The following is a 25,180-nucleotide window of genomic DNA, read 5'->3' on the forward strand; positions in this document are numbered from 1 at the left end:
TGAAGATCAGTGCAGATTTCAAAGCTCACTTTCTAACATATATTGGTATGTGATACTTGTAATCATATAGGTATGTGACGTGAGGGGAGGAGGATATATATTTGGACATATATGATTCTGTCAGAAAAAAAATGTACACACAAAAACAGTACTTGCTCAATTTTTCATCCGTACAAGCATGGTTGGTTCTCAACTGAACATGGTCAAACTGACTTGGAAGTAGTGGAAAAATAAAATGCACTTATTAGGCATGTAGAAATCTGACTTGGAAATCTTCAGTTAGTTACCTCTCGGATCATATTTCCTTCTACAAAAGCCAATTCTCTATTGAAGTTGGTAAATCTGACTTGGAAATCTTCAATTGCTGTGTTTAAGTTGCTTATTTCTTGAATCTTATTTCCTTATACAAAAGCCAACTCTACATCTGCGTAGTAAAATATAAATTTTCACCTACAAAGAGATCAAGTCAAAGGATTTTGGTTCTGCGGACTACCAAAGTTATGTATTAGTACTAACTTTGATCAGCATAAAATAGCATCCTATTAAGGATAATAGGAAACAATTTATTAATTACGCATGATCCTGAAAGAAAAGCACCTGGAGCTTGAAGCTGGATTGGTTCCCTGATTTGTTGGCTGTTGTAATGTCGACAGAAGCATAAAATAAATTTAGCAATCAGGGAAAGTGGGCAGTGGCACAAAGCCTGGTACCAATCTCTTTTGACCTTCTCCTGAATTCCTATGTTGTATTAAGCCAATGTAGATTGGAGAATCAGGAGTACAGGAGCATCCCGCTGGGGAGGCAGTGACCCGCGGCGGGGGCGGGTTCCCGCGGCTGGGGAGGCGGCGACCCGCGGCGGGGGCGGGCTCCCGCGGCTGGGGAGGCGGCGACCCGCGGCGGGGGCAGGCTCCCGCTGCTGGGGAGGCTCCCAACGACCCGCGGCAGGGGCGGGCTCTCGGCGACCCGCGGAGGCTTCCCGTGGCTCCGGCGACGCGACGCAGCGGTGAAGGGCTGCGGCGAAGGACGCGGCTGCAGGAGGCGAACAGCGCTGGAGGAGGAGGAGGTCGTGCAAGAGGAGAATGAGGAGGTCGTGCGGGCGGTTTTCTTTTTACTGCGGGGCAGATTAGCATGGTTGGTAGCGTTAAACACAGAATGATTAAGAACCATTAGATTCTGATGATGGATGGATCTGATTGTTTGGATCTGCCCCTCTCTTTCTTTTATAGTGGTAGTAGATAAATTTGAACTCATGAGCTAAAAAGATGGTAGCCGCTCGCTTAACAGAAGAATGCTTAATATTAGAAAATTCTAGAAAGATCCTCTGTATGCAAGGATGCATATGGATAAATTGTATTTCAAGTTCAACAACGAGCAACGATATATCATCCGCAAGACTACTAGTTTTCTGAAGAATAGACCCGCTCATGGTGGGCAAAGCACCGACACAAGTAAAGAAATCTTGAATAACTCATTTTCCAATAATATTACCACTACCAATCCGAAACTTTTTAGTGTGTAAAATAGTGGGTTCTTCATGAGGATCAACAAAAGTATCAAAGTTTTCCATGTTATTACCACTATCCTTATCAACGATAACCTCCCCAATTTCAGGCATGATGGCAGCAAGAGGCAAGCAAAAAGAGGCGAACGGAAAAGAGAGCGAATAAAACGGCAAGGGTGAAGTGGGGGAGAGGAAAATGAGACGCAAATGGCAAATAATGTAATGCGATGGATAAAAGTTTGTGATGGGTACTTGGTATGTCTTGACTTGATGCAACCTCCCCGGCAACGGCGCCAGAAATCCTTCTTGCTACCTCTTGAGCATGCATTGGTTTTCCCTTGAAGAGGCAAACGGAAAAGAGGGCGAATAAAACGGCAAGGGTGAAGTGGGGGAGAGGAAAACGAGAGGCAAATGGCAAATAATGTAATGCGATGGATAAGAGTTTGTGATGGGTGCTTGGTATGTCTTGACTTGATGCAACCTCCCCGGCAACGGCACCAGAAATCCTTCTTGCTACCTCTTGAGCATGCATTGGTTTTCCCTTGAAGAGGAAAGGGTGATGCAGCATAGTAGCGTAAGTATTTCCCCTCAGTTTTTGAGAACCAAGGTATCAATCCAGTAGGAGATAACACACAAGTCACCTAGTACCTGCACAAACAAACAAGAACCTCGCAACCAATGCGATAAAGGGGTTGTCAATCCTTCATGGTCACTTACGAAAGTGAGATCTGATAGAGATAATATGACAAATATTTTTGGTATTTTTATGATATAGATTGGAAAATAAAGATTGAAAAATAAATGGTAATAGAAATAGCAAGTTGATATGAAAATAATATGATGGAAGATAGACCCGGGGGCCATAGGTTTCAATAGTGGCTTCTCTCAAGATAGCATAAGTATTACGGTGGGTGAACAAATTACTGTCGAGCAATTGATAGAAAAGTGCATAATTATGAGAATATCTAGGCATGATCATGTATATAGGCATCACGTCTGCGACAAGTAGACCGAAACGATTCTACATCTACTACTATTACTCCACACATCGACCGCTATCCAGCATGCATCTAGAGTATTAAGTTCATAAGAACAGAGTAACGCATTAGGCAAGATGACATGATGTAGAGGGATAAACTCAAGCAATATGGTATAAACCCCATCTTTTTATCCTCGATGGCAATAATACAATACATGCCTTGCTGCCCCTGCTGTCACTGGGAAAGGACACCACAAGATTGAACCCAAAGCCAAGCACTTCTCCCATTGCAATCTAGTAGGCCAAACCAAACTGATAATTCAAAGAGACTTGCAAAGATATTTAAATAATGCACAAAAGAATTCAGAGAAGAATCAAATATTGTTCATAGATAATCCTGATCATAAATCCACAATTCATCGAATCTCGACAAACACACCACAAAAAGAATTACATCAAATAGATCTCCAAGAGAATCGAGGAGAACTTTGTATTGAGATCCAAAGAGAGAGAGAGAGAGAGAGAGAGAGAGAGAGAGAAATCCATCTAGCTAATAACTATGGAACCGAAGGTCTGTGGTAAACTACTCACACATCATCGAAGAGGCTATGGTGTTGATGTAGAAGCCCTCCGTGATCGATTCCCCCTCCGGCGGAGCTCCGGAAAAGGCCCCAAGATGGGATCTCTTGGGTACAGAAGGTTGCAACGGTGGAAATAGGGTATCATGGTGCTCTTGGATGTTTTCGGGGTATATGGGTATATATAGGAGGAAGAAGTATGTCGGTGGAGCTGCGAGGGGCCCACAAGGGGGGGGCCTGCCTCGTGGCCTCCTTGCTTCTTTCTTGACGGCCACTCCAATTCTCCTGGATCACGTTTGTTCTAAAAATAACTCTCCCGAAGGTTTCATTCCGTTTGATATTCCTTTTCTGTGAAACACTGAAATAGGCAAAAAACAGCAATTTGCACTGGGCCTTTGGTTAGTAGGTTAGTCCCAAAAATAATATAAAAGTGTAAATTAAAGCCCATTAAACATCCAAAATAGATAACATAATAGCATGGAACAATCAAAAGTTATAAATACGTTGGAGACGTATCATGATCATGGACATAACGAGGAGTCTCTAAATGGTCGAGACATAAAGGTTGATATATTGGATGACTATATTCGAACACCGGATGAGTTCCGGGGGTCATCGGATAATTATCAGAGTGCTGGGGGTTATCGGAACCCCCGGGGGAACTAATGGGCCAACATGGGCCTTGTGTGTTAGAGAGAGGAGGGGCCATAGGGTTGGCCGTGCACCCCCCCCTTGGGAGTGCGAATTGGACAAGGAGGGGGGCGGCGCCCCCTCTTACCCTCCCTCTCTCCCTCTGCTTCCTCCCCTCCCTCTTCCTAGTTGGACTAGGAAATGGGCAGTCCTACTCCTACTAGGAGGAGGACTCCTCCCCCTCCTTGGCGCGCCCCAAGGCCGGCCGACCTCCCCCTTGCTCCTTTATATACGGGAGCACCCTAGAACACACAACAAACATTGATCTCTTAGCCGTGTGCGGTGCCCCCCTCCACCTTAATCCATGATGTCTACTACACAACCTTCTTCTTGTAGACATTGTTGGGCCTCCAAGTGCAGAGGTTTCTAGGACAGTAGCAATTTTCCGTCAAGTGGATGACCTAAGGTTTATCAATTCGTAGGAGGCGTAGGATGAAGATGGTCTATCTCAAGCAACCCTGCAACCAAATAACAAAGAGTCTCTTGTGTCCGCAACACACCCAATACAATGGTAAATTGTATAGGTGCACTAGTTCGGTGAAGAGATGGTGATACAAGTGGTATATGAATGGTAGATAAAGGTTTTTATAACCTAAAAATATAAAAACACCAAGGTAACTAATGATAAAAGTGAGCACAAACGGTATTGCAATGCGTTGAAACAAGGCCTAGGGTTCATACTTTCACTGGTGCAAGTTCTCTCAACAATAAAAACATAATTGGATCATATAACTATCCCTCAACATGCAACAAAGAGTCACTCCAAAGTCACTAATAGCGGAGAACAAATGAAGAGATTATGGTAGTGTACGAAACCACCTCAAAGTTATCCTTTCTGATCGATCTATTCAAGAGTTTGTAGTAAAATAACATGAAGCTATTCTTTCCGTTCAATCTATCATAGAGTTCGTACTAGAATAACACCTTAAGACACAAATCAACCAAAACCCTAATGTCACCTAGATACTCCAATGTCACCTCAAGTATCCATGGGTATGATTATATGATATGCATCACACAATCTCAGATTCATCTATTCAACCAACACAAAGAACTTCAAAGAGTGCCCCAAAGTTTCTACCGGAGAGTCAAGACGAAAACGTGTGCCAACCCCTATGCATAAGTTCACGTGGTCACGGAACTCGCAAGTTGATCACCAAAACATACATCAAGTGGGTCACATGATATCCCATTGTCACCTTAGATAAGCACGTGCAAGACATACATCAAGTGTTCTCAAATCCTTAAAGACTCAATCCGATAAGATAACTTCAAAGGGAAAACTCAATTCATTACAAGAGAGTAGAGGGGGAGAAACATCATAAGATCCAAATATAATAGCAAAGCTCGCGATACATCAAGATCGTATCACCTCAAGAACACGAGAGAGAGAGAGAGAGAGAGATCAAACACATAGCTACTGGTACATACCCTCATCCCCGAGGGAGAACTACTCCCTCCTCGTCATGGAGAGCGCCGTGATGATGAAGATGGCCACCGGAGAGGGATTCCCCTCCGGCGGGATGACGGAATGGGTCTAGATTGGTTTTCGATGGCTATGGAGGCTTCTGGCGGCGGAACTCCCGATCTATTGTGCTCCCCAAAGTTTTTAGGGTATATGGATATATATAGGAGGAAGAAGTACGTCGGTGGATCTCCGGGCTGTCCACGAGGCAGGGGGCACGCCCAGGCAGGGAGGGCGCGCCCCACCCCCGTGGGCAGCCCGGGACTCTCCTGGTCCATCTCCAATACTCTGTGGGCTTCTTCTGGTCCAAAAATAAGTTCCGTGAAGTTTCAGGTCAATTGGACTCCATTTGATTTTTCTTTTCTGCGATACTCTAAAACAAGAAAAAAACAGAGACTCACACTGGGCTTTGGGTTAATAGGTTAGTCCCAAAAATAATATAAAAGTGCATAATAAAGCCCATAAACATCCAAAACAGATAATATAATAGCATGAAACAATCAAAAATTATAGATACGTTGGAGACGTATCAATCCACCTCGGTCATAGAGAAAGGCCACTCCTTATTCCATACTCCATCGAATCTTTACCCAAAACTTGAAAACTTCACAACACAAAACTTAACATAAAACTCGTAAGCTCCGTTAGCGAAAGAAAACAAAACACCACTTCAAGGTACTGTAATGAACTCATTCTTTATTTATATTGGTGTTAAAACTACTTTATTCCAACTTCTCTGTGGTTTATAAACTCTTTTACTAGCCATAGATTCATCAAAATAAGTAAACAACATATGAAAAACAGAATCTGTCAAAAACATAACAGTCTATAGTAATTTGTAACTAACGCAAACTTCTGGAACCTCAAAAATTCTAAAATAAATTGTTGGATGTGAGGAATTTATCTATTAATCATCTTCATAAAGAATTAACTAAATATCACTCTCCAATAAAAAATGGCAGCAAATCTCATGAGCGCTAAAGTTTCTATTTTTTACAGCATGATCAACAAGACTTTCCCCAAGTCTTCCCAACGGTTCTACTTGGCACAAACACTAATTAAAACATAAAAACTCAATAATAATAGAGGCTAGATAAATTATTTATTACTAAACAGGAGCAAAAATAAAGGAACAAAAATAAAATTGGGTTGCCTCCCAATAAGCGCTAACGTTTAACGCCCCTAGCTAGGCATGATGATTTCAATGATGCTCACATAAAGGGTAAGAATTGAAACATAAGGAGAGCATCATGAAGAATATGACTAGCACATAAGCCTAACACACTTCCTATGCATAGGGATTTTGTGAGCAAACAACTTGTGGGAACAATAATCAACTAGCATAGGAGGGCAAAACAAGCATAACTTCAAAACTTTAAGCACATAGAGAGGAAACTTGATGTTATTGCAATTCCTACAAGCATATGTTCCTCCATCAGAATAATTTTCAGTAGCATCATGAATGAATTCAACAATATAACCAGCACCTAAAGCATTATTTTCATGATCTACACGCATAGAAATTTTATTACTCTCCACATAAGCAAAATTCTTCTCATTCAGAATAGTGGGAGTATCATAAGAGACTCGAATACTATAAATTGTTTCCACATTAAAAGAGTAATGTTCAGAAAAAGGGTAATCATAATCATGACAAGTTTTATAAATATAATCATCACTATTTTTTATAGCATAAGTATCATCACAATAATCATCATAAGTAGCAATTTTGTTCTCATCATAATCGATTCAAACCTCTTCCAAGATAGTGGAATCATTACTAAATAAAGTCATGACTCTCCAAATACACTTTCATAATTATTATATTAATATTCAACATCCTCCAAAATAGTGGCATCATTACTTCCTAAAGTTGACACTCTTCCAAACCCACTTTCAACAATATAATCATCATAAGTAGGAGGCATGCTATCATCATAACAAATTTGCATATCAAAACTTGGGAGGCTAGAAATATCATCTTCATTAAACATAGCATCCCCAAGCTTGGGATAAACATTAATTGCAGCAAATATATTCTCAAAAATGTCATTCTCATCAAACATAGCATCCCCAAGCTTGGGCCTTTTCATATCATAAGCATAATCACTCTCATCATTAATAGTATGGATAGCACCGATAGTATAGCAATTATCATCATCATGATACGTCTCCAACGTATCTATAATTTTTGATTGCTCCATGCTATATTATCTACTGTTTTGGACATTATTGGGCTTTATTATCCACTTTTACATTATTTTTGGGATTAGCCTATTAACTGGAGGCCCAACCCAGAATTGCTGTTTTTTTGCCTGTTTTAGGGTTTCGAAGAAAAGGAATATCAAACGGAGTCCAAACAGAATGAAACCTTCGGGAACGTGATTTTCTCAACGAATAAGACTAGAGAGACTCGGACCCTATGTCAAGAAATAAAACAGGTGGCCACGAGGTAGGGGGGCGCACCCACCCCCACCAGGCGCGCCCTCCACCCTCGGGGCCCCCTGTTGCTCCACTGACGTACTCCTTCCTCCTATATATATCCACATACCCTCAAACGATCAAAGAAGGAGCCAAAACCCTAATTCCACCACCGTAACTTTCTGTATCCACGAGATCCCATTTGGGGGCCTATTCCGGAGCTCCGCCGGAGTGGGCATCGATCATGGAGGGCTTCTACATCAACACCATAGCCCCTCTGATGAACTGTGAGTAGTTCACCTCAGACCTATGGGTCCATAGTTAGTAGCTAGATGGCTTCTTCTCTCTTTTTGGATCTCAATGCAATGTTCTCCCCCTCTCTTGTGGAGATCTATTCGATGTAATCTTCTTTTTGTGGTGTGTCTGTTGAGATCGATGAATTGTGGGTTTATGATCAACTCTATCTATGAATAATATTTGAATCTTCTCTAAATCCTTTGATGTATGATTGGTTATCTTTGCAAGTCTCTTTGAATTATCAGTTTGGTTTGGCCTACTAGATTGATCTTTCTTGCAATGGGAGAAGTGCTTAGCTTTGGGTTCAATCTTGTGGTGTCCTTTCCCAGTGACAGTAGGGGCAGCAAGGCACGTATTGTATTGTTGCCATCGAGGATAACAAGATGGGGTTTTCTTCATATTGCATGAGTCTATCCCTCTAGATCATGTCATCTTGCTTAAGGCGTTAATCTGTTTTTAACTTAATACTCTAGATGCATGCTGGCTAGCGGTTGATGAGTGGAGTAATAGTAGTAGATGCAGGCAGGAGTCGGTCTACTTGTCTTGGACGTGATGCCTATATACATGATCATACCTAGATATTCTCATAACTATGCTCAATTCTGTCAATTTCTCAACAGTAATTTGTTCACCCACCGTAGAATACTTATGCTCTTGAGAGAAGCCACTAGTGAAACCTATGGCCTCTGGGTCTATCTTTATAATATTGATCTCCTACTACTTAGTTATTTCCTTTGCTATTTACTTTGCCTTTATTTTACTTTGCATCTTTTATCATAAAAATACCAAAAGTATTATCTTATCATATCTATCAGATCTCACTCTCGTAAGTGGCCCTATAGGGATTGACAACCCCTATTTGCGTTGGTTGCGAGGATTAATTTGTTTTGTGCAGGTGCGAGGGACTCGCACGTAGCCTCCTACTGGATTGATACCTTGGTTCTCAAAAACTGAGGGAAATACTTACGCTACTTTGCTGCATCATCCCTTCCTCTTCGGGGAAAACCAACGCAGTGCTCAAGAGGTAGCAAGAAGGATTTTTGGCGCCGTTGCGGGGGAGGTCTACGCAAAAGTCAACATACTAGGTACCCATCACATACCCTTATCTCCCACATTACATTATTTGCCATTTGCCTCTTGTTTTCCTCTCCCCACTTCACCCTTGCCATTTTATTTGCCCTCTCTCTCTCTCTCTCTATCCTCCCTCTCTATTTGCCTCTTTTTGTTCGCTTGCTTTTTGTTTGCTTGTGTGTTAGTTTGCTTGCTCGTCACGATGGCTCAAGATAATACTAAATTGTGTGACTTCACCAATACCAACAACAATGATTTTATTAGCACTCCGATTGCTCCTCTTACCGATGCTGAATCTTGTGAAATTAATACTGCCTTGCTGAATCTTGTCATGAAAGATCCGTTTTCCGGCCTTCCTAGCGAAGAAGCCGCTACTCATCTAAATAGCTTTGTTGATTTGTGTGACATGCAAAAGAAGAAAGATGTGGATAATGATATTGTTAAATTGAAGCTATTTCCTTTTTCGCATAGAGATCATGCTAAAGCTTGGTTTTCGTCTTTGCCTAAAAATAGTATTGATTCATGGAACAAGTGCAAAGATGCTTTTATCTCTATGTATTTTCCTGCCGCTAAGATCATCTCTCTTAAAAATGATATTATGAATTTTAAGCAACTTGATCATGAACATGTTGCACAAGCTTGGGAGAGAATGAAATTAATGATACGTAATTGCCCTACTCATGGTTTAAATTTGTAGATGATTATACAAAAAATTTATGCCGGATTGAATTTTGCTTCTAGAGATCTTTTAGATTCGTCCGCGGGAGGCACTTTTGTGGAAATCACTTTAGGAGAAACTACTAAACTCCTAGATAATATTATGGTTAATTATTCTCAATGGCATACTGAAAGATCTACTAATAAAAAGGTGCATGCGATAGAAGAAATTAATGTTTTGAGTGGGAAGATGGATGAACTTATGAAATTATTTGCTAATAAGAGTGTTTCTTCTGATCCTAATGATATGCCCTTGTCTACTTTGATTGAGAATAATAATGAATCTATGGATGTGAATTTTGTTGGTAGGAACAATTTTGGTAACAACGCATATATAGGAAATTTTAATCCTAGGCCTTATCCTAGTAATCCCTCTAATAATTATGGTAATTCCTACAACAATTCTTATGTAAATTATAATAAGATGCCTCTGATTTTGAATCTAATATTAAAGAATTTATTACTTCGCAAAAGAATTTTAATGCTATGATTGAAGAAAAATTGCTTAAGATTGATGATTTGGCTAGGAACGTTGATAGAATTGCTCTTGATGTTGATTCTTTGAAACTTAGATCTATTCCACCTAAGCATGATATCAACGAGTCTCTTAAAACCATGAGAATTTACATTGATGAGTGCAAAGAAAGAACCGCTAGGATGCGTGCTAAGAAAGATGCCTTTATAAGAGCGTGTTCTTCTAGTATCTATGAAAATAAAGATGAAGATCTAAAAGTTATTGATGTGTACCCTATTAAACCTTTGTTTTGCAATATTAATCTTGACAATGATGGGACTGAATATGATCCACCTTTACCTAGAAGGCGTTGCAAGAATTCAGAATTTGTTGATCTTGATGCTAAAATTGATAAAAGTGGGATTGAAGAAATTAAAACCCTAGATATTGCTAAACCCACTATTATGGATTTCAAGGAATTTAACTATGAAAATTGCTCTTTGATTGATTGTATTTCCTTGTTGCAATCCGTGCTAAATTCTCCTCACGCTTATAGTCAAAATAAAGCGTTTACTAAACATATCGTTGATGTCTTGATTCAATCTTATGAAGAAAAACTTGAATTGGAAGTTTCTATCCCTAGAAAACTTTATGATAAGTGGGAACCAACTATTAAAATTAAAATTAAAGACCATGAATGCTATGCTTTATGTGATTTGGGTGCTAGTGTTTCCACGATTCCAAAGACTTTGTGTGATTTGTTAGGTTTCCGTGATTTTGATGATTGCTCTCTAAACTTGCACCTTGCGGATTCCACTATTAAGAAACATATGGGAAGAATTAATGATGTTCTTATTGTTGCAAATAGGAATTATGTGCCCGTAGATTTTATTGTTCTTGACATAGATTGCAATCCTTCATGTCCTATTATTCTTGGTAGACCTTTCCTTAGAACGACCGGTGCAATTATTGATATGAAGGAAGGAAATATTAGATTCCAATTTCCATTAAGGAAAGGCATGGAATACTTTCCTAGAAATAAAATTAAATTACCTTATGAATCTATTATGAGAGCCACTTATGGATTGCCTACCAAAGATGGCAATACCTAGATCTATTCTTGCTTGTTATGCCTAGCTAGGGGCGTTAAACGATAGCGCTTGTTGGGAGTCAACCTAATTTTATTTTTATTCCTTGATTTTTGATCCTGTTTAGTAATAAATAATTTATCTAGCCTATGTTTTGTTTGTGTTTTTTGTGTTTAGTTAGTGTTTGTGCCAAGTAGAACCATTGGGAAGACTTGGGGAAAGTCTTGTTGAACTTGCTGTAAAAAACAGAAACTTTAGCGCTCACGGGAACTGCTGTCATTTTTATTTGGAAAGTGCTATTTAGTTAATTATTTTTGCAGATGATTAATAGATAAATTCCTCACGTCCAGCAATTTATTTTAGAATTTTTGGGGTTCCAGATCTTGCGCTAGCTACAGATTACTACAGACTGTTCTATTTTTGACAAATTCTGTTTTTCGTGTGTTGTTTGCTTATTTTGATGAATCTATGGCTAGTAAAATAGTTTATAAACCATAGAGAAGTTGGAATACAGTAGGTATAACACCAATATAAATAAAGAATGAGTTCATTACAGTACCTTGAAGTGGTATTTTGTTTTCTTTCGCTAACGGAGCTCACGAGATTTTCTACTTTAAGTTTTGTGTTGTGAAGTTTTCAAGTTTTGGGTAAAGATTTGATGGATTATGGAACAAGGAGTGGCAAGAGCCTAAGCTTGGGGATTCCCATGGCACCCCCAAGATAATCTAAGTACACCTAAAAGACAAAGCTTGGGGATGCCCCAGAAGGCATCCCCTCTTTTGTCTACTTCTATCGGTAACTTTACTTGGAGCTATATTTTTATTTGCCACATGATATGTGTTTTGCTTGGAGCGTCTTGTATGATTTGAGTCTTTGCTTTTTGGTTTACCACAATCATTCTTTCTGTACACACCTTTTGAGAGAGCCATACATGATTTGGAATTTGTTAGAATACTCTATGTGGTTCGCTTATATCTTTTGAGTTATATAGTTTTACTCTAGTACTTCACTTATATCTTTTAGAGCACGGTGATGGATTTGTTTTATAGAAACTATTGATCTATCATGCTTCACTTAGATTATTTTGGGAGTCTTAATAGCATGGTAATTTGCTTAAAATCCTAATATGCTAGGTATTCAAAGATTAGTAAAATTTTCTTAAGAGTGTTTTGAATACTAAGAGAAGTTTGATGCTTGATGATTGTTTTGAGATATGGAGGTAATAATATCAAAGTCATACTAGTTGAGTAGTTGTGAAATTGAGAAATACTTGTGTTGAAGTTTGCAAGTCCCGTATCATGCACGTATGGTAAATGTTGTCCAACAAATTTGAAACATGAGGTGTTATTTGATTGTCTTCCTTATGAGTGGCGGTCGGGGATGAACGATGGTCTTTTCCTACCAATCTATCCCCCTAGGAGCATGCGCGTAGTACCGAGGTTTTTGATGACTTGTAGATTTTTGCGATAAGTATGTGAGTTCTTTATGACTAATGTTGAGTCCATGGATTATACGCACTCTCACCCTTCCATCCTTGCTAGCCTCTTCGGTACCGTGCATTTCCCTTTCTCACATTGAGAGTTGGCGCAAACTTCGCCGGTGCATCCAAACCCCGTGATATGATACGCTCTTTCACACATAAACCTCCTTATATCTTCCTCAAAACAGCCACCATACCTACCTATTATGGCATTTCCATAGCCATTCCGAGATATATTGACATGCAACTTTCCATCATTCCGTTCATCATGACACATTCATCATTGTCATATTGCTTAGCATGATCATGTAGTTGACATAGTATTTGTGGCAAAGCCACCGTTCATAATTCTTTCATACATGTCACTCTTGGTCCATTGCATATCCCGGTACACCGCCGGAGGCATTCATATAGAGTCATCTTTTGTTCTAGTATCGAGTTGTAATCATTGAGTTGTAAATAAATAGAAGTGTGATGATCATCATTTTCTAGAGCATTGTCCCAAGTGAGGAATTATAAAAAAAAGAGAAAGGCCATAAAAAAGAGAGAAAGGCCACAAAAAATGAGAGAAAAAGAGAGAAGGGACAATGTTACTATCCTTTGCCACACTTGTGCTTCAAAATAGCACCATAATCTTCATGTTAGAGAGTCTCTTGTTTTGGCACTTTCATATACTAGTGGGAATTTTTCATTATAGAACTTGGCTTGTATATTCCAACAATGGGCCTCCTCAAGTGCCCTAGGTCTTCGTGAGCAAGCAAGTTGGATGCACACCCACTAGTTTCTTTTGTTGAGTTTTCATACATTTATAGCTCTAGTGCATCCGTTGCATGGCAATCCCTACTCCTTGCATTAACATCAATCGGTGGGCATCTCCATAGCCCATTGATTAGTCTCGTTGATGTGAGACTTTCTCCTCTTTTGTCTTCTCCACATAACCACCCTCATTATATTCTATTCCACCCATAGTGCTATGTCCATGGCTCACGCTCATATATTGCGTGAAAGTTTATAGGTTTGAGATTACTAAAGTATGAAACAATTGCTTGGCTTGTCATCGGGGTTGTGCATGATGAGAGCATTCTTGTGTGACGAAGATGAAACATGACTAAACTATATGATTTTGTAGGGATGAACTTTCTTTGACCATGTTATTTTGAGAAGACATAATTGCTTAGTTAGTATGCTTGAAGTATTATTATTTTTATGTCAATATGAACTTTTGTCTTGAATCTTTCGGATTTGAATATTCATACCACAATTAAGAAGAATTACATTAAAATTATGCCAAGTAGCACTCCGCATCAAAAATTCTGTTTTTATCATTTACCTACTCGAGGAGAAGCAGGAATTAAGCTTGGGGATGCTTGATACGTCTCCAACGTATCTATAATTTTTGATTGCTCCATGCTATATTATCTACTGTTTTGGACATTACTGTGCTTTATTATCCACTTTCATATTATTTTTAGGACTAACCTATTAACCAGAGGCCCAGACCAGAATTGTTGTTTTTTTGCCTTTTTAGGGTTTCGAAGAAAAGGAATATCAAACAGAGTCCAAACAGAATGAAACCTTCGGGAACGTGATTTTCTCAACGAATAAGACCAGAGAGACTTGGACCCTACGTCAAGAAATAAAACAGGAGGCCATGAGGTAGGGGGCGCCCCCACCCCCACCAGGCACGCCCTCCACCCTCGTGGGCCCCTGTTGCTCCACCGACGTACTCCTTCCTCCTATATATATCCATGTACCCCCAAACGATCAAAGAAGGAGACAAAACCCTAATTCCACCGCCGTAACTTTATGTATCCACGAGATCCCATCTTGGGGCCTGTTCCAGAGCTCCGCCGGAGGGGGCATCGACCACGGAGGGCTTCTACATCAACACCATAGCCCCTCCGATGAAGTGTGAGTAGTTCACCTCAGACCTACGGGTCCATAGTTAGTAGCTAGATGGCTTCTTCTCTCTTTTTGGATCTCAATACAATGTTCTCCCCCTCTCTTGTGGAGATCTATTCAATGTAATCTTCTTTTTGCGGTGTGTTTGTTGAGACCGATGAATTGTGGGTTTATGATCAAGTCTATCTATGAATAATATTTGAATCTTCTCTGAATTCTTTTATATATGATTGGTTATCTTTGCAAGTCTCTTCGAATTATCAGTTTGGTTTGGCCTACTAGATTGATCTTTCTTGCAATGGGAGAAGTGCTTAGCTTTGGGTTCAATCTTGCGGTGTCCTTTCCCAGTGACAGTAGGGGCAGCAAGGCACGTATTGTATTGTTGCCATCGAGGATAACAAGATGGGGTTTTCTTCATATTGCATGAGTCTATCCCTCTAGATCATGTCATCTTGCTTAAGGCGTTAATCTGTTTTTAACTTAATACTCTAGATGCATGCTGGCTAGCGGTTGATGAGTGGAGTAATAGTAGTAGATGCAGGCAGGAGTCGGTCTACTTGTCTCAGACGTGATGCCTATATACATGATCATACCTAGATATTCTCATAACTATGCTCAATTCTGTCAATTTCTCAACAGTAATTTGTTCACCCACCGTAGAATACTTATGCTCTTGAGAGAAGCCACTAGTGAAACCTATGGCCCCCGGGTCTATCTTTATCATATTGATCTCCTACTACTTAGTTATTTCCTTTTCTATTTACTTTTCCTTTATTTTACTTTGCATCTTTTATCATAAAAATACCAAAAATATTATCTTATCATATCCATCAGATCTCACACTCGTAAGTGGCCCTATAGGGAGTGACAACCCCTATTTGCGTTGGTTGCGAGGATTTATTTGTTTTGTGCAGGTGCGAGGGACTCGCGCGTAGCCTCCTACTGGATTGATACCTTGGTTCTCAAAAACTGAGGGAAATACTTACGCTACTTTGCTGCATCATCCCTTCCTCTTCGGGGAAAACCAACATAGTGCTCAAGAGGTAGCACATCACAATGAGTAATAGGAGCATCATCATTTGGGAGGGATACCTTTTTACCTTTGCTTCTTCGTCTTTTCTTTTTCTTCTTCACATCATGTGTGGGTTCAACCCTCTTTTTGGAGCTCCTTATTAATGATATTGGTTGAATAGAAGGCTCCTCCCCGTTACTTGATTCATCATAACAAATAATAGGAGGATATTGGGAAGTATCTTCCCTTTCATTAGTATTCTATTCATCTTCTATTTGTTTTCTTTTCTTTATGTAATTGGCAATATAAGGATTTTCAATACAATTCACCGCACAATACATATAAATTTCCTCTAGATCAAAATCAAGAAGTGTATCATGGGCAAATACTAGAAGATAGTTAGTTATACGTTTCATTTCTTCATAACCCATAAGCAAACTAAGTTCATTATAATGTGCAAGGGAAATCAAGTCATCACAATTTTTGGAAACGATTAGATCATGAAACAATTTGCATCGGATGGTTAAATGACCACGTTCATTGCAAAGTTCACAAGTACGGCTAAGAAAATATAAATTTTCAGCACAAACATCTAGCCTTTCTTGCAACCATTTAGTTTCTAAGTACTTATGCCTCTTGCAAAATCTATCTTCCCTAATTGGTGTGTACTTGCAAACTCTATGCACTCCACAAAAATCGACATGCTTATAAGAGACAGTCTCATCATGACTAGTGCAATCATCATTAGTACTATGGATATTCAAAGAGTTCATACTAATAACATTGCAATCATGCTCATCATTCAAAGACTTAGTGCCAAACATTTTAATGCATTCTTCTTCTAACACTTTGGCACAATTTTCCTTTCCATCATACTCACGAAACATATTAAAAAGATGAAGCGTATGAGGCAAACTCAATTCAATTTTTTTGTAGTTTTCTTTTATAAACTAAAGTAGTGATAAAACAAGAAACAAAAAGATTCGATTGCAAGATCTAAAAATATACCTTCAAGCGTTAACCTCCCCGGAAACGGCGCCAGAAAAGAGCTTAATGTCTACTACACAATCTTCTTCTTGTAGACGTTGTTGGGCCTCCAAGTGCAGAGGTTTGTAGGACAATAGCAAATTTCCCTCAAGTGGATGACCTAAGGTTTATCAATCCGTAGGAGGCGTAGGATGAAGATGGTCTCTCTCAAGCAACCTTGCAACCAAATAACAAAGAGTCTCTTGTGTCCCCAACACACCCAATACAATGGTAAATTGTATAGGTGCACTAGTTCAGCGAAGAGATGGTGATACAAGTGGTATATGGATGGTAGATAAAGGTTTTTATAATCTGAAAATATAAAAACAGCAAGGTAACTAATGATAAAAGTGAGCACAAACGGTATTGCAATGCGTTTAAACAAGGCCTAGGGTTCATACTTTCACTAGTACAAGTTCTCTCAACAATAATAACATAATTGGATCATATAACTATCCCTCAACAAGTCACTCCAAAGTCACTAATAGCGGAGAACAAACGAAGAGATTATGGTAGGGTACGAAACCACCTCAAAGTTATCCTTTCTGATCGATCTATTCAAGAGTCTGTAGTAAAATAACATGAAGCTATTCTTTCCGTTCAATCTATCCTAGAGTTCGTACTAGAATAACACCTTAAGACACAAATCAACCAAAACCCTAATGTCACCTAGATACTCCAATGTCACCTCAAGTATCCGTGGGTATGATTATATGATATGCGTCACACAATCTCAGATTCATCTATTCAACCAACACAAAGAACTTCAAAGAGTGCCCCAAAGTTTCTACCGAAGAGTCAAGATGAAAACGTGTGCCAACCCCTATGCATAAGTTCACGTGGTCACGGAACTCGCAAGTTGATCACCAAAACATACATCAAGTGGGTCACATGATATCCCATTGTCACCACAGATAAGCACGTGCAAGACATACATCAAGTGTTCTCAAATCCTTAAAGACTCAATCCGATAAAATAACTTCAAAAGGAAAACTCTATTCATTACAGAGAGTAGAGTGGGAGAAACATCATAAGATCCAAATATAATAGCATAGCTCGCGATACATCAAGATCGTATCACCTCAAGAACACGAGAGAGAGAGAGAGAGAGAGAGATCAAACACATAGCTACTGGTACATACCCTCAGCCCCGAGGGAGAACTACTCCCTCGTCGTCATGGAGAGCGCCGGGATGATGAAGATGGCCATCGGAGAGGGATTCCCCCTCCGGCAGGGTGCCAGAACGGGTCTAGATTGGTTTTCGGTGGCTACGGAGGCTTCTGGCGGCGGAACTCCCAATCTATTGTGATCCCCGAAGTTTTTATGGTATATGGATATATATAGGAGGAAGAAGTACGTTGGTGGATCTCCGGGCTGTCCATGAGGCAGGGGGCGCGCCCAGGGGGGTGGGCGTGCCCCCACCCTCGTGGGCAGCTCGGGACTCTCCTGGTCCATCTCTGATACTCCGTGGGCTTCTTTTGGTACAAAAATAAGTTCCATGAAGTTTCAGGTCAATTGGACTCCGTTTGATTTTCCTTTTCTGCGATACTGTAAAACAAGAAAAAAAAAAAGAAACTGACACTAGGCTCTGGGTTAATAGGTTAGTCCCAAAAATAATATAAAAGTGCATAATAAAGCCCATAAACATCCAAAACAGATAATATAATAGCATGGAACAATAAAAAATTACAGATATGTTGGAGACGTATCAATCTACCTCGGTCATATCGTTGTAGTGCTTAGGCGAAGCCCTGCGCCGGTAGCTTCATCATCACCGTCATCACACCGTCGTGCTGACGAAGCTCTCCCTCGACACTCTGCTGGATCGTGAGTTCATGGGACGTCACCGAGCTGAAAGTGTGCAGATCGCGGAGGTGTCGTATTTCGGTACTAAGATCAATCGATCGTGAAGACGTATGACTACATCAACCGTGTTGTCATAACGCTTCCGCTTACGGTGTACGAGGGTACGTGGACAACACTCTCCACTCTCGTGCTATGCATCACCATGATCTTGCGTGTGCGTAGGATTTTTTTTGAAATTACTGCATTCCCCAACAGTAATTTCAAAGTCTTTCAGCTCCATCTTATTTGCAAGCCTGTGAAGAAAGCCATCAACCTCATGGTCGATGAAACTATTAGTCAAAAAAGGGCAGTTGCATAAACCACACCAGAATCTCTAGCAACAACACACACATCCATGCGCGATAGGAACCACAATAGAAACCGAGACAAGATAGAACATGTTTGAAGAATAAGTTGTTGAAGAGATGCCACATAACCACCAACGATGAGAAAGAAGAACACCCATCCGAGGCTTTACGAAGAGAGGAGGCACTCTCATACCACCTTAACGCTCGCCCAGATCTAGCATTGGGCTTGATTATTCTCACTCACATCCTTGACACCATCACACCGCCCGATAAATATGGTTGCACGGATCGATGGGGCCGCTGATACGTCTTCAATGTATCTATTTTTTTATTGTTTCATGCTATTATATTATCAATCTTGGATGCTTTATATGCATTTTATACTATTTTATATCAATTTTTGGGACTAACCTATTAACCCAGTGTCCAGTGCTAGTTCCTATTTTTTACTTGTTCTTGACTTTTTAGAAAATCAGTACCAAACGAAGTCCAAACATGATGAAACTTTACGGTGATTTTTTCTGGACCAGAAGGGACCTTAGAAGCTTTGGGAGGAGGGCAGAAGATCTACGGGCGCGTGCCCCTTGAGCTCACGGGCCCCACGCAACTGTCTTTGACCTAATTCCAAGCCTATAAATTCACAAATATTCCCAAACCAACAAAGAGCCACCTGAAACATTTTTTCCGCCGTCGCAACCTTTTGTTCTTCCGCGATCCCATTTGGAGGCCTTTTTGGTACTCCGCCGGAGGGGGAATCGATTATGGAGGGCTTCTACATCATCCTTGCTGCCTCGATGATGCATGATTAGTTCACGATAGACCTACAGGTCCATAGCTAGTAGCTAGATGACTTTTTCTCTCTCTTCGATCTTCAATACCATGTTCTTCTCGATCATCTTCGAGTTCTATCCGATGTAAATTTCTTTTGCGGTGTGTTTGTTGGGATCCGATGAATTGTGGGTTTATGATCAGATTATTCATTGAAAGTAATTGAGTCTTTTCTGAATTTTATTATGCATGATTGTTGTAGTTTTGTATTTCTCTCTGATCTATCAGTTTGGTTTGACCAACTAGATTGATTTATCTTCAGTGAGAGAGGTGCTTTGTGATGTGCTCAATCTTGCGATGTCCTCACCTCGTGACAAAAAGGGGTAGCGATGCACGTATTGTATTGTTGCCATCAAGGATAAAACGATGAGGTTTATTCATATCGATTGAGTTTACTTTGTCTACATCGTATCATCTTGCTTAAAGCGTTACTCTATTTGTCATGAACTTAATACCATAGATGCATTCTGGATAGCGGTCTATTGGTGGAGTAATAGTAGTAGATGCAGGTAGGAGTCGGTCTACTTGTCACGAACATGATGCCTATATACATGATCATTGCCATGAATAACGTCATAAGTATGCGCTTTTCTATCAATTGCTCAGCAGTAATTTGTTCACCCATCGTATGCTATGTGTTCGAGAGAGAAGCCTCTAGTGAAAATTATGTCCCCCGAGTCTACCTTTATCATATTATTAAAACTAAAAATACTTTGCTACAATTTATTTATTTTTATTTTATTTTGCGATTTATCTATCTATCACTTTCATAATTAATCCTTGTAAGTAACGAGTTTAAGTTGATTGATAATCCTTTTGTCCGCGTTGGGTGCAAGCATTTGCTTGTGTGTATAGGTGTTGTTGAAGTGAATTTGCTTGGTTCTCCTATTGTTTTGATAACCTTGGTTCTCGCTGAGGAAAATACTTATCTCTACTGTACCGCATTTCTCCTCCTCTTCGGGAAAAATCCCAACGTAGTTTACAAGTACCAGCCGCACTTTCAAAGCCTGCCATATGTGTTGGAACGAACACCAACATGGCGGGAAGGAGGCCCGTTGGACTCATTCCATTACCACGATGTCGCTTTCGCCTCAACATCACCGATGGGACAGATGAACTAAATCTACACGAAAACAAGTACACATCAAACGAAGAACCGAGTTCCCCTCCGTCACCTTGCGCCAAGATGGCGGCTTAAGAAGGAGAAGAAACCCTAGCCGCATTATTATTTTTTGAACATCAGTACATACGCAAGCGCTCATATATACACGCATACACTCATCCATATGAACGCACATACGCACATCCTACCCTTATGAGCACCTCCGAGAAACTGAGCCAACATATCATCTTGAGATTTCACGAAGTCACCGTAGGCGCCTCGTAGTCGATGGGAACGTCTCCTCCCACTGAACGCGTATCGCCGAAAATTCTAAAATAAATTCAGGATAAATGCGAGCACCATGAGTTGAATCCTGGTGGGCTGAAGATACCACTGTCCATCTAACCATCCAACCACAGGTTGGTTCGCCCTAGCCGCATTGTGTGTGTTTGTGGGTTGGGGGCGAGGAAACGGGAGGGACTGATTTAGGTGATAGAGTAGGATTAGTTTTCGTTTTTTTTTTGTTGAGAAAAAGGATTAGTTTTAGTTGAAATGTTACTTTTTTTAAGTAGGGGAAATTTATTTTTTGAAGTAGGAAAAAGATAGGAGAGAAGAGAAGAGATGGTTTCGTAGTCGAAATAAGAGAAGAGATCATAATGGACTCTTTCTTTTATCCTGTTAATTATTTTCTTATATGTTGGCCGGGCCCAACAAGGCACCACCCCAACCCAGATCCTTCGATTTCTACGTGTCCAGCAGGTTCCAGCCGCCGCCACGACCTCGTTTCTCCCGTCGTCTCTCACCAGCACGCACCAAACCTGCAGCCCCTCCCCCTAATCTCATTGCCTGTTGCCACCCACCCACCGGCTCCACCTTCCGAATCTCGGACGCCTCCGCGCCGGCCGCAGGGCACGCGACTTCCGTTCCGGCGGCGGGGGAAGAGATGGCGGCGAACCTCGAGGACGTGCCGTCGGTGGATCTCATCACCGAGGTGCTCCGCCGCGCCAAGTGCAGCTCCAAGCCCGACAAGCGCATCATCCTCGTCGGTAAAACCCGCTCTTTTCCTTACCCGCTTCGTCTCTTTCTTCCGCTTGTAAGGTTTCTTGCGCAGTCGAGGGGGAAATCTGATCTGTGCTCCGCGTATCTGGAATTGTTCATACTTCCAATGTGGGGAGTTGAATTGGGGGCACTTAAATTCACAATGGTGGAATTAGTTGTAGTATTCTTCACAGGGAGATTGGTTCTAACCGCTCTTTTTTGTGTTGCCACCTAATTAGTACTAATCGCTATATTTGTGTGGAATTTTAGTAATTGATAGATGTGTGGAATTTTAGTAATTGATATCAATCACTAAGATTCCGCCTAATTAGTAGTAATTGATAGATGTGTGGAATTTTACATCCATGAAAGTTTCTAGAGGATGATGAAACAGAAAGGACTTGTGAATAGTTCCTTGGTGTCATAATCACTTTGGTATCATGTGCAAGCCTTTTTGTGGTTGGTGAGGAGAAAAAAGTGGAATTCTTTGAGTATGAGTAAAGATATAGATTAAAAGCCATAACTAGGGAAGAAAGATATTTATATTCTCTCCTTTTCTTTGTTTGTGTAACCTTTCGCTGGATCCAATGTGTCTTCATATTGTTTTTTCAGTGGTATACCACAAATACAGGTGACGCTATTTATTTTGTTTAGTTTTTGCTGCTACCAATGTGTTAACCTTTTCCATCCTTGTTATAGAATAGAACCTCTAAGCTTTTGAGAAAATGACTTGTGAATAGTTCTCATGTGTCTTTTACTATGTCCAGCAGAGCTGACTACCTGATTCACAACTGCACTTGCGTCATTTTTTTGCATTAACAAAATTTTAAAATTTTGACAACAAAGATGAATAAATCAAATGCAGTCAATATGTGCTACTACATATCAAAATTTCTTGCAAGGCCTTGTTTCATTCTGTGCAGCAGCTTGTTTAGGAATATTGATCTTTATAGCTAGTAGGTAGTATTATCTAACTAGCTGCATCTGACTAGTTGCCTGGCTAAAGGAATACATCATTACATGAGAGTATCTGAATATGATTGTGTACGGAAGAGGTGAGGTTGTGATACATTTGCAGATGCTGAAGAACACACACATAACAATATCAGTGTACTTCTTTAACTATCTATTTCATCTAATTCCTTAACACTAAGTGCTTCTGTGTATATTCTAGATTGCTGTATGCTCGGGCAATATGACAATGTGACATGTATGAATTCTGTAGGTCCACCTGGCTCTGGAAAGGGTACGCAGTCGCCCCTTATTAAGGATGAATACTGCTTGTGCCATTTAGCCACTGGTGATATGCTGAGAGCTGCTGTTGCTGCTAAGACTCCTCTGGGGATCAAGGCTAAAGAAGCTATGAACAAGGTAGGATTTCAAGAAGCAAACTACCAGCAATTAAGAACCAGCAGAAATCTCGTTTGTTAATTCCTTTGTTTCTTGACATTTTGTAGGGAGAGCTTGTTTCAGATGACTTGGTTGTTGGGATTATCGATGAAGCCATGAAGAAACCCTCATGCCAGAAGGGTTTTATCCTTGATGGCTTCCCTAGAACTGTTGTTCAAGCACAAAAGGTCCTTGATCAATATGCATCACCTTGAAAAGCATTCTTTCTGTTATAAGGACATATTTGATAGATGATACTCCCTCCGTCCCATAATATAAGAGCGTTTTCGACACTACACTAGTGTAAAAAATGCTCTTATATTATGGGACGGAGGGAGTAGTAGTTATGTTCTGGGAGCTTCTTTTTTGGGCTTCCTAACGGTTTGTTTGAACAATGGCTGCAGCTTGATGACATGCTGGCAAAGCAAGGCGCTAAAGTTGACAAGGTTTTGAACTTCGCAATTGATGATGCAATATTGGAAGAACGAATTACTGGCCGCTGGATACACCCATCGAGTGGCAGATCTTACCATACAAAGTTTGCTCCTCCGAAGACTCCTGGAGTTGATGATGTAAGTCAAATGCAGAATTCTGGACTGCCTGTATATATCATATTTGCATGAACTTTTTTAGATCATCATCATTGCTTCTCTCTTGCATGCCACCCCCTCAGTTTGCCTCACATTTAACTGTGCTAAGCTGCTATACCCAAATATGTTCAATCTTTGGCAAATATTTATGTTGTGAATGATGAGTTTTCTAGTTTGCTAGATGAAGTCTAGGTTTAATCTTCTTATGGTCTGCTTCTGGTTGTAGGCGCAATAATTTTGACTACTAGAGTGATGTTATGATTTGTTTAAATAGTTGAATATGCCCTCGTGTTCTATTTTTATGGATGCGTTCTATAGCACAATATATCCTTTCCTTCCCTGAAAATATGCTCTTTACGAATTACTACCAGAAATAAATATATTTGACATGTTTTTGCAATAAGTAGAGATTATACATCATTGCTATTATTCTGAACTTTGGTTGTCGAGGCTTATGCTACTGTTTCTGCAAGAGTTCGTATGTTTCATCCAGAAAATATATGTGCACCTGTGATTATTACATCCCTTGATACTATATATTTTTTCCTCAACTGGCATTTTGGTGCAAACTATTGACTTCTGATTCTTCTCCCGTTTACCAAGGTTACCGGAGAGCCCTTGATTCAAAGGAAAGATGACACAGCTGCGGTTTTAAAGTCAAGGCTTGAGGCTTTCCATATGCAAACCGAACCTGTATGTTTTCTCAACCATGTATTCTTCAGATCTTTCTTCCGGATGAAACAGTTCTTCTGTTATTGTCCATCCTTTTGTCGCATACTTTCATTAGTGTCTTTCCTGCCAAACTCTGGTTTCATCTTGCATGAAGCAAAGCAGTTGCTGTTCAGTCAATGTTTTTAATCTGAAAACTGTTTGCTTCTCCCAGGTGATTGACTACTACTCCAAGAATGGCTTGGTGGCAAATCTTCATGCGGAGAAACCACCAAAGGAAGTGACCGTTGAGGTGCAGAAAGCCCTTTCATGAAGCAGCCCATTTTCACATTGAAAACGGCATGTACCAAAGCCCTTGCCTGGGTTCCTAGAACTAGGAAGTAATAAACTGATACCGGCACCGTATGATTCACATTTTCCGCCTGCAATGTGCGTGATTGCACCATTTTGTTACAGCTTTTGCAAGCTCATGATTGGTCCGAGCAATTTAACCGTGCAAATGAACATTCTTTTATACATATGGACATCTTTTTTCATATACATGAATGTTGCTTTATGTCACAATGCCTTGCCATGAACATATGTTTTGGAAATGTATATGTATTCTTGTAGGAGATCATTAGTTTGGGTTATACCTTGGTGTTGCCCTAAAATTCATTGTTGGCGATTGTTTGTTTTTTCCACCGGGGTTAAGATGGAATAATGCCAGAGTTACGGATAATGTCACAGG

The 25,180-nt window shown here is 40.2% G+C and overlaps 1 protein-coding gene across 1 annotated transcript; it reads left to right on the plus strand.

Moving 5' to 3' along the window:
* Window positions 1–21,534: 21,534 nt before the first annotated feature.
* Window positions 21,535–25,011, plus strand: LOC119329870 (adenylate kinase 3). Its single transcript, XM_037602965.1, has 6 exons — window positions 21,535–21,810; window positions 23,028–23,173; window positions 23,260–23,379; window positions 23,596–23,763; window positions 24,385–24,474; window positions 24,665–25,011. Exons 1-6 carry the CDS (start codon window positions 21,708–21,710, stop codon window positions 24,761–24,763), a joined length of 726 nt encoding a protein of 241 aa, XP_037458862.1. The 5' UTR covers window positions 21,535–21,707; the 3' UTR covers window positions 24,764–25,011.
* The last annotated feature ends 169 nt before the right edge of the window (window positions 25,012–25,180 follow it).

The sequence above is a fragment of the Triticum dicoccoides genome, chromosome 7A, assembly GCF_002162155.2.
Source record: "Triticum dicoccoides isolate Atlit2015 ecotype Zavitan chromosome 7A, WEW_v2.0, whole genome shotgun sequence".
Taxonomy (NCBI): Eukaryota; Viridiplantae; Streptophyta; class Magnoliopsida; order Poales; family Poaceae; genus Triticum; species Triticum dicoccoides.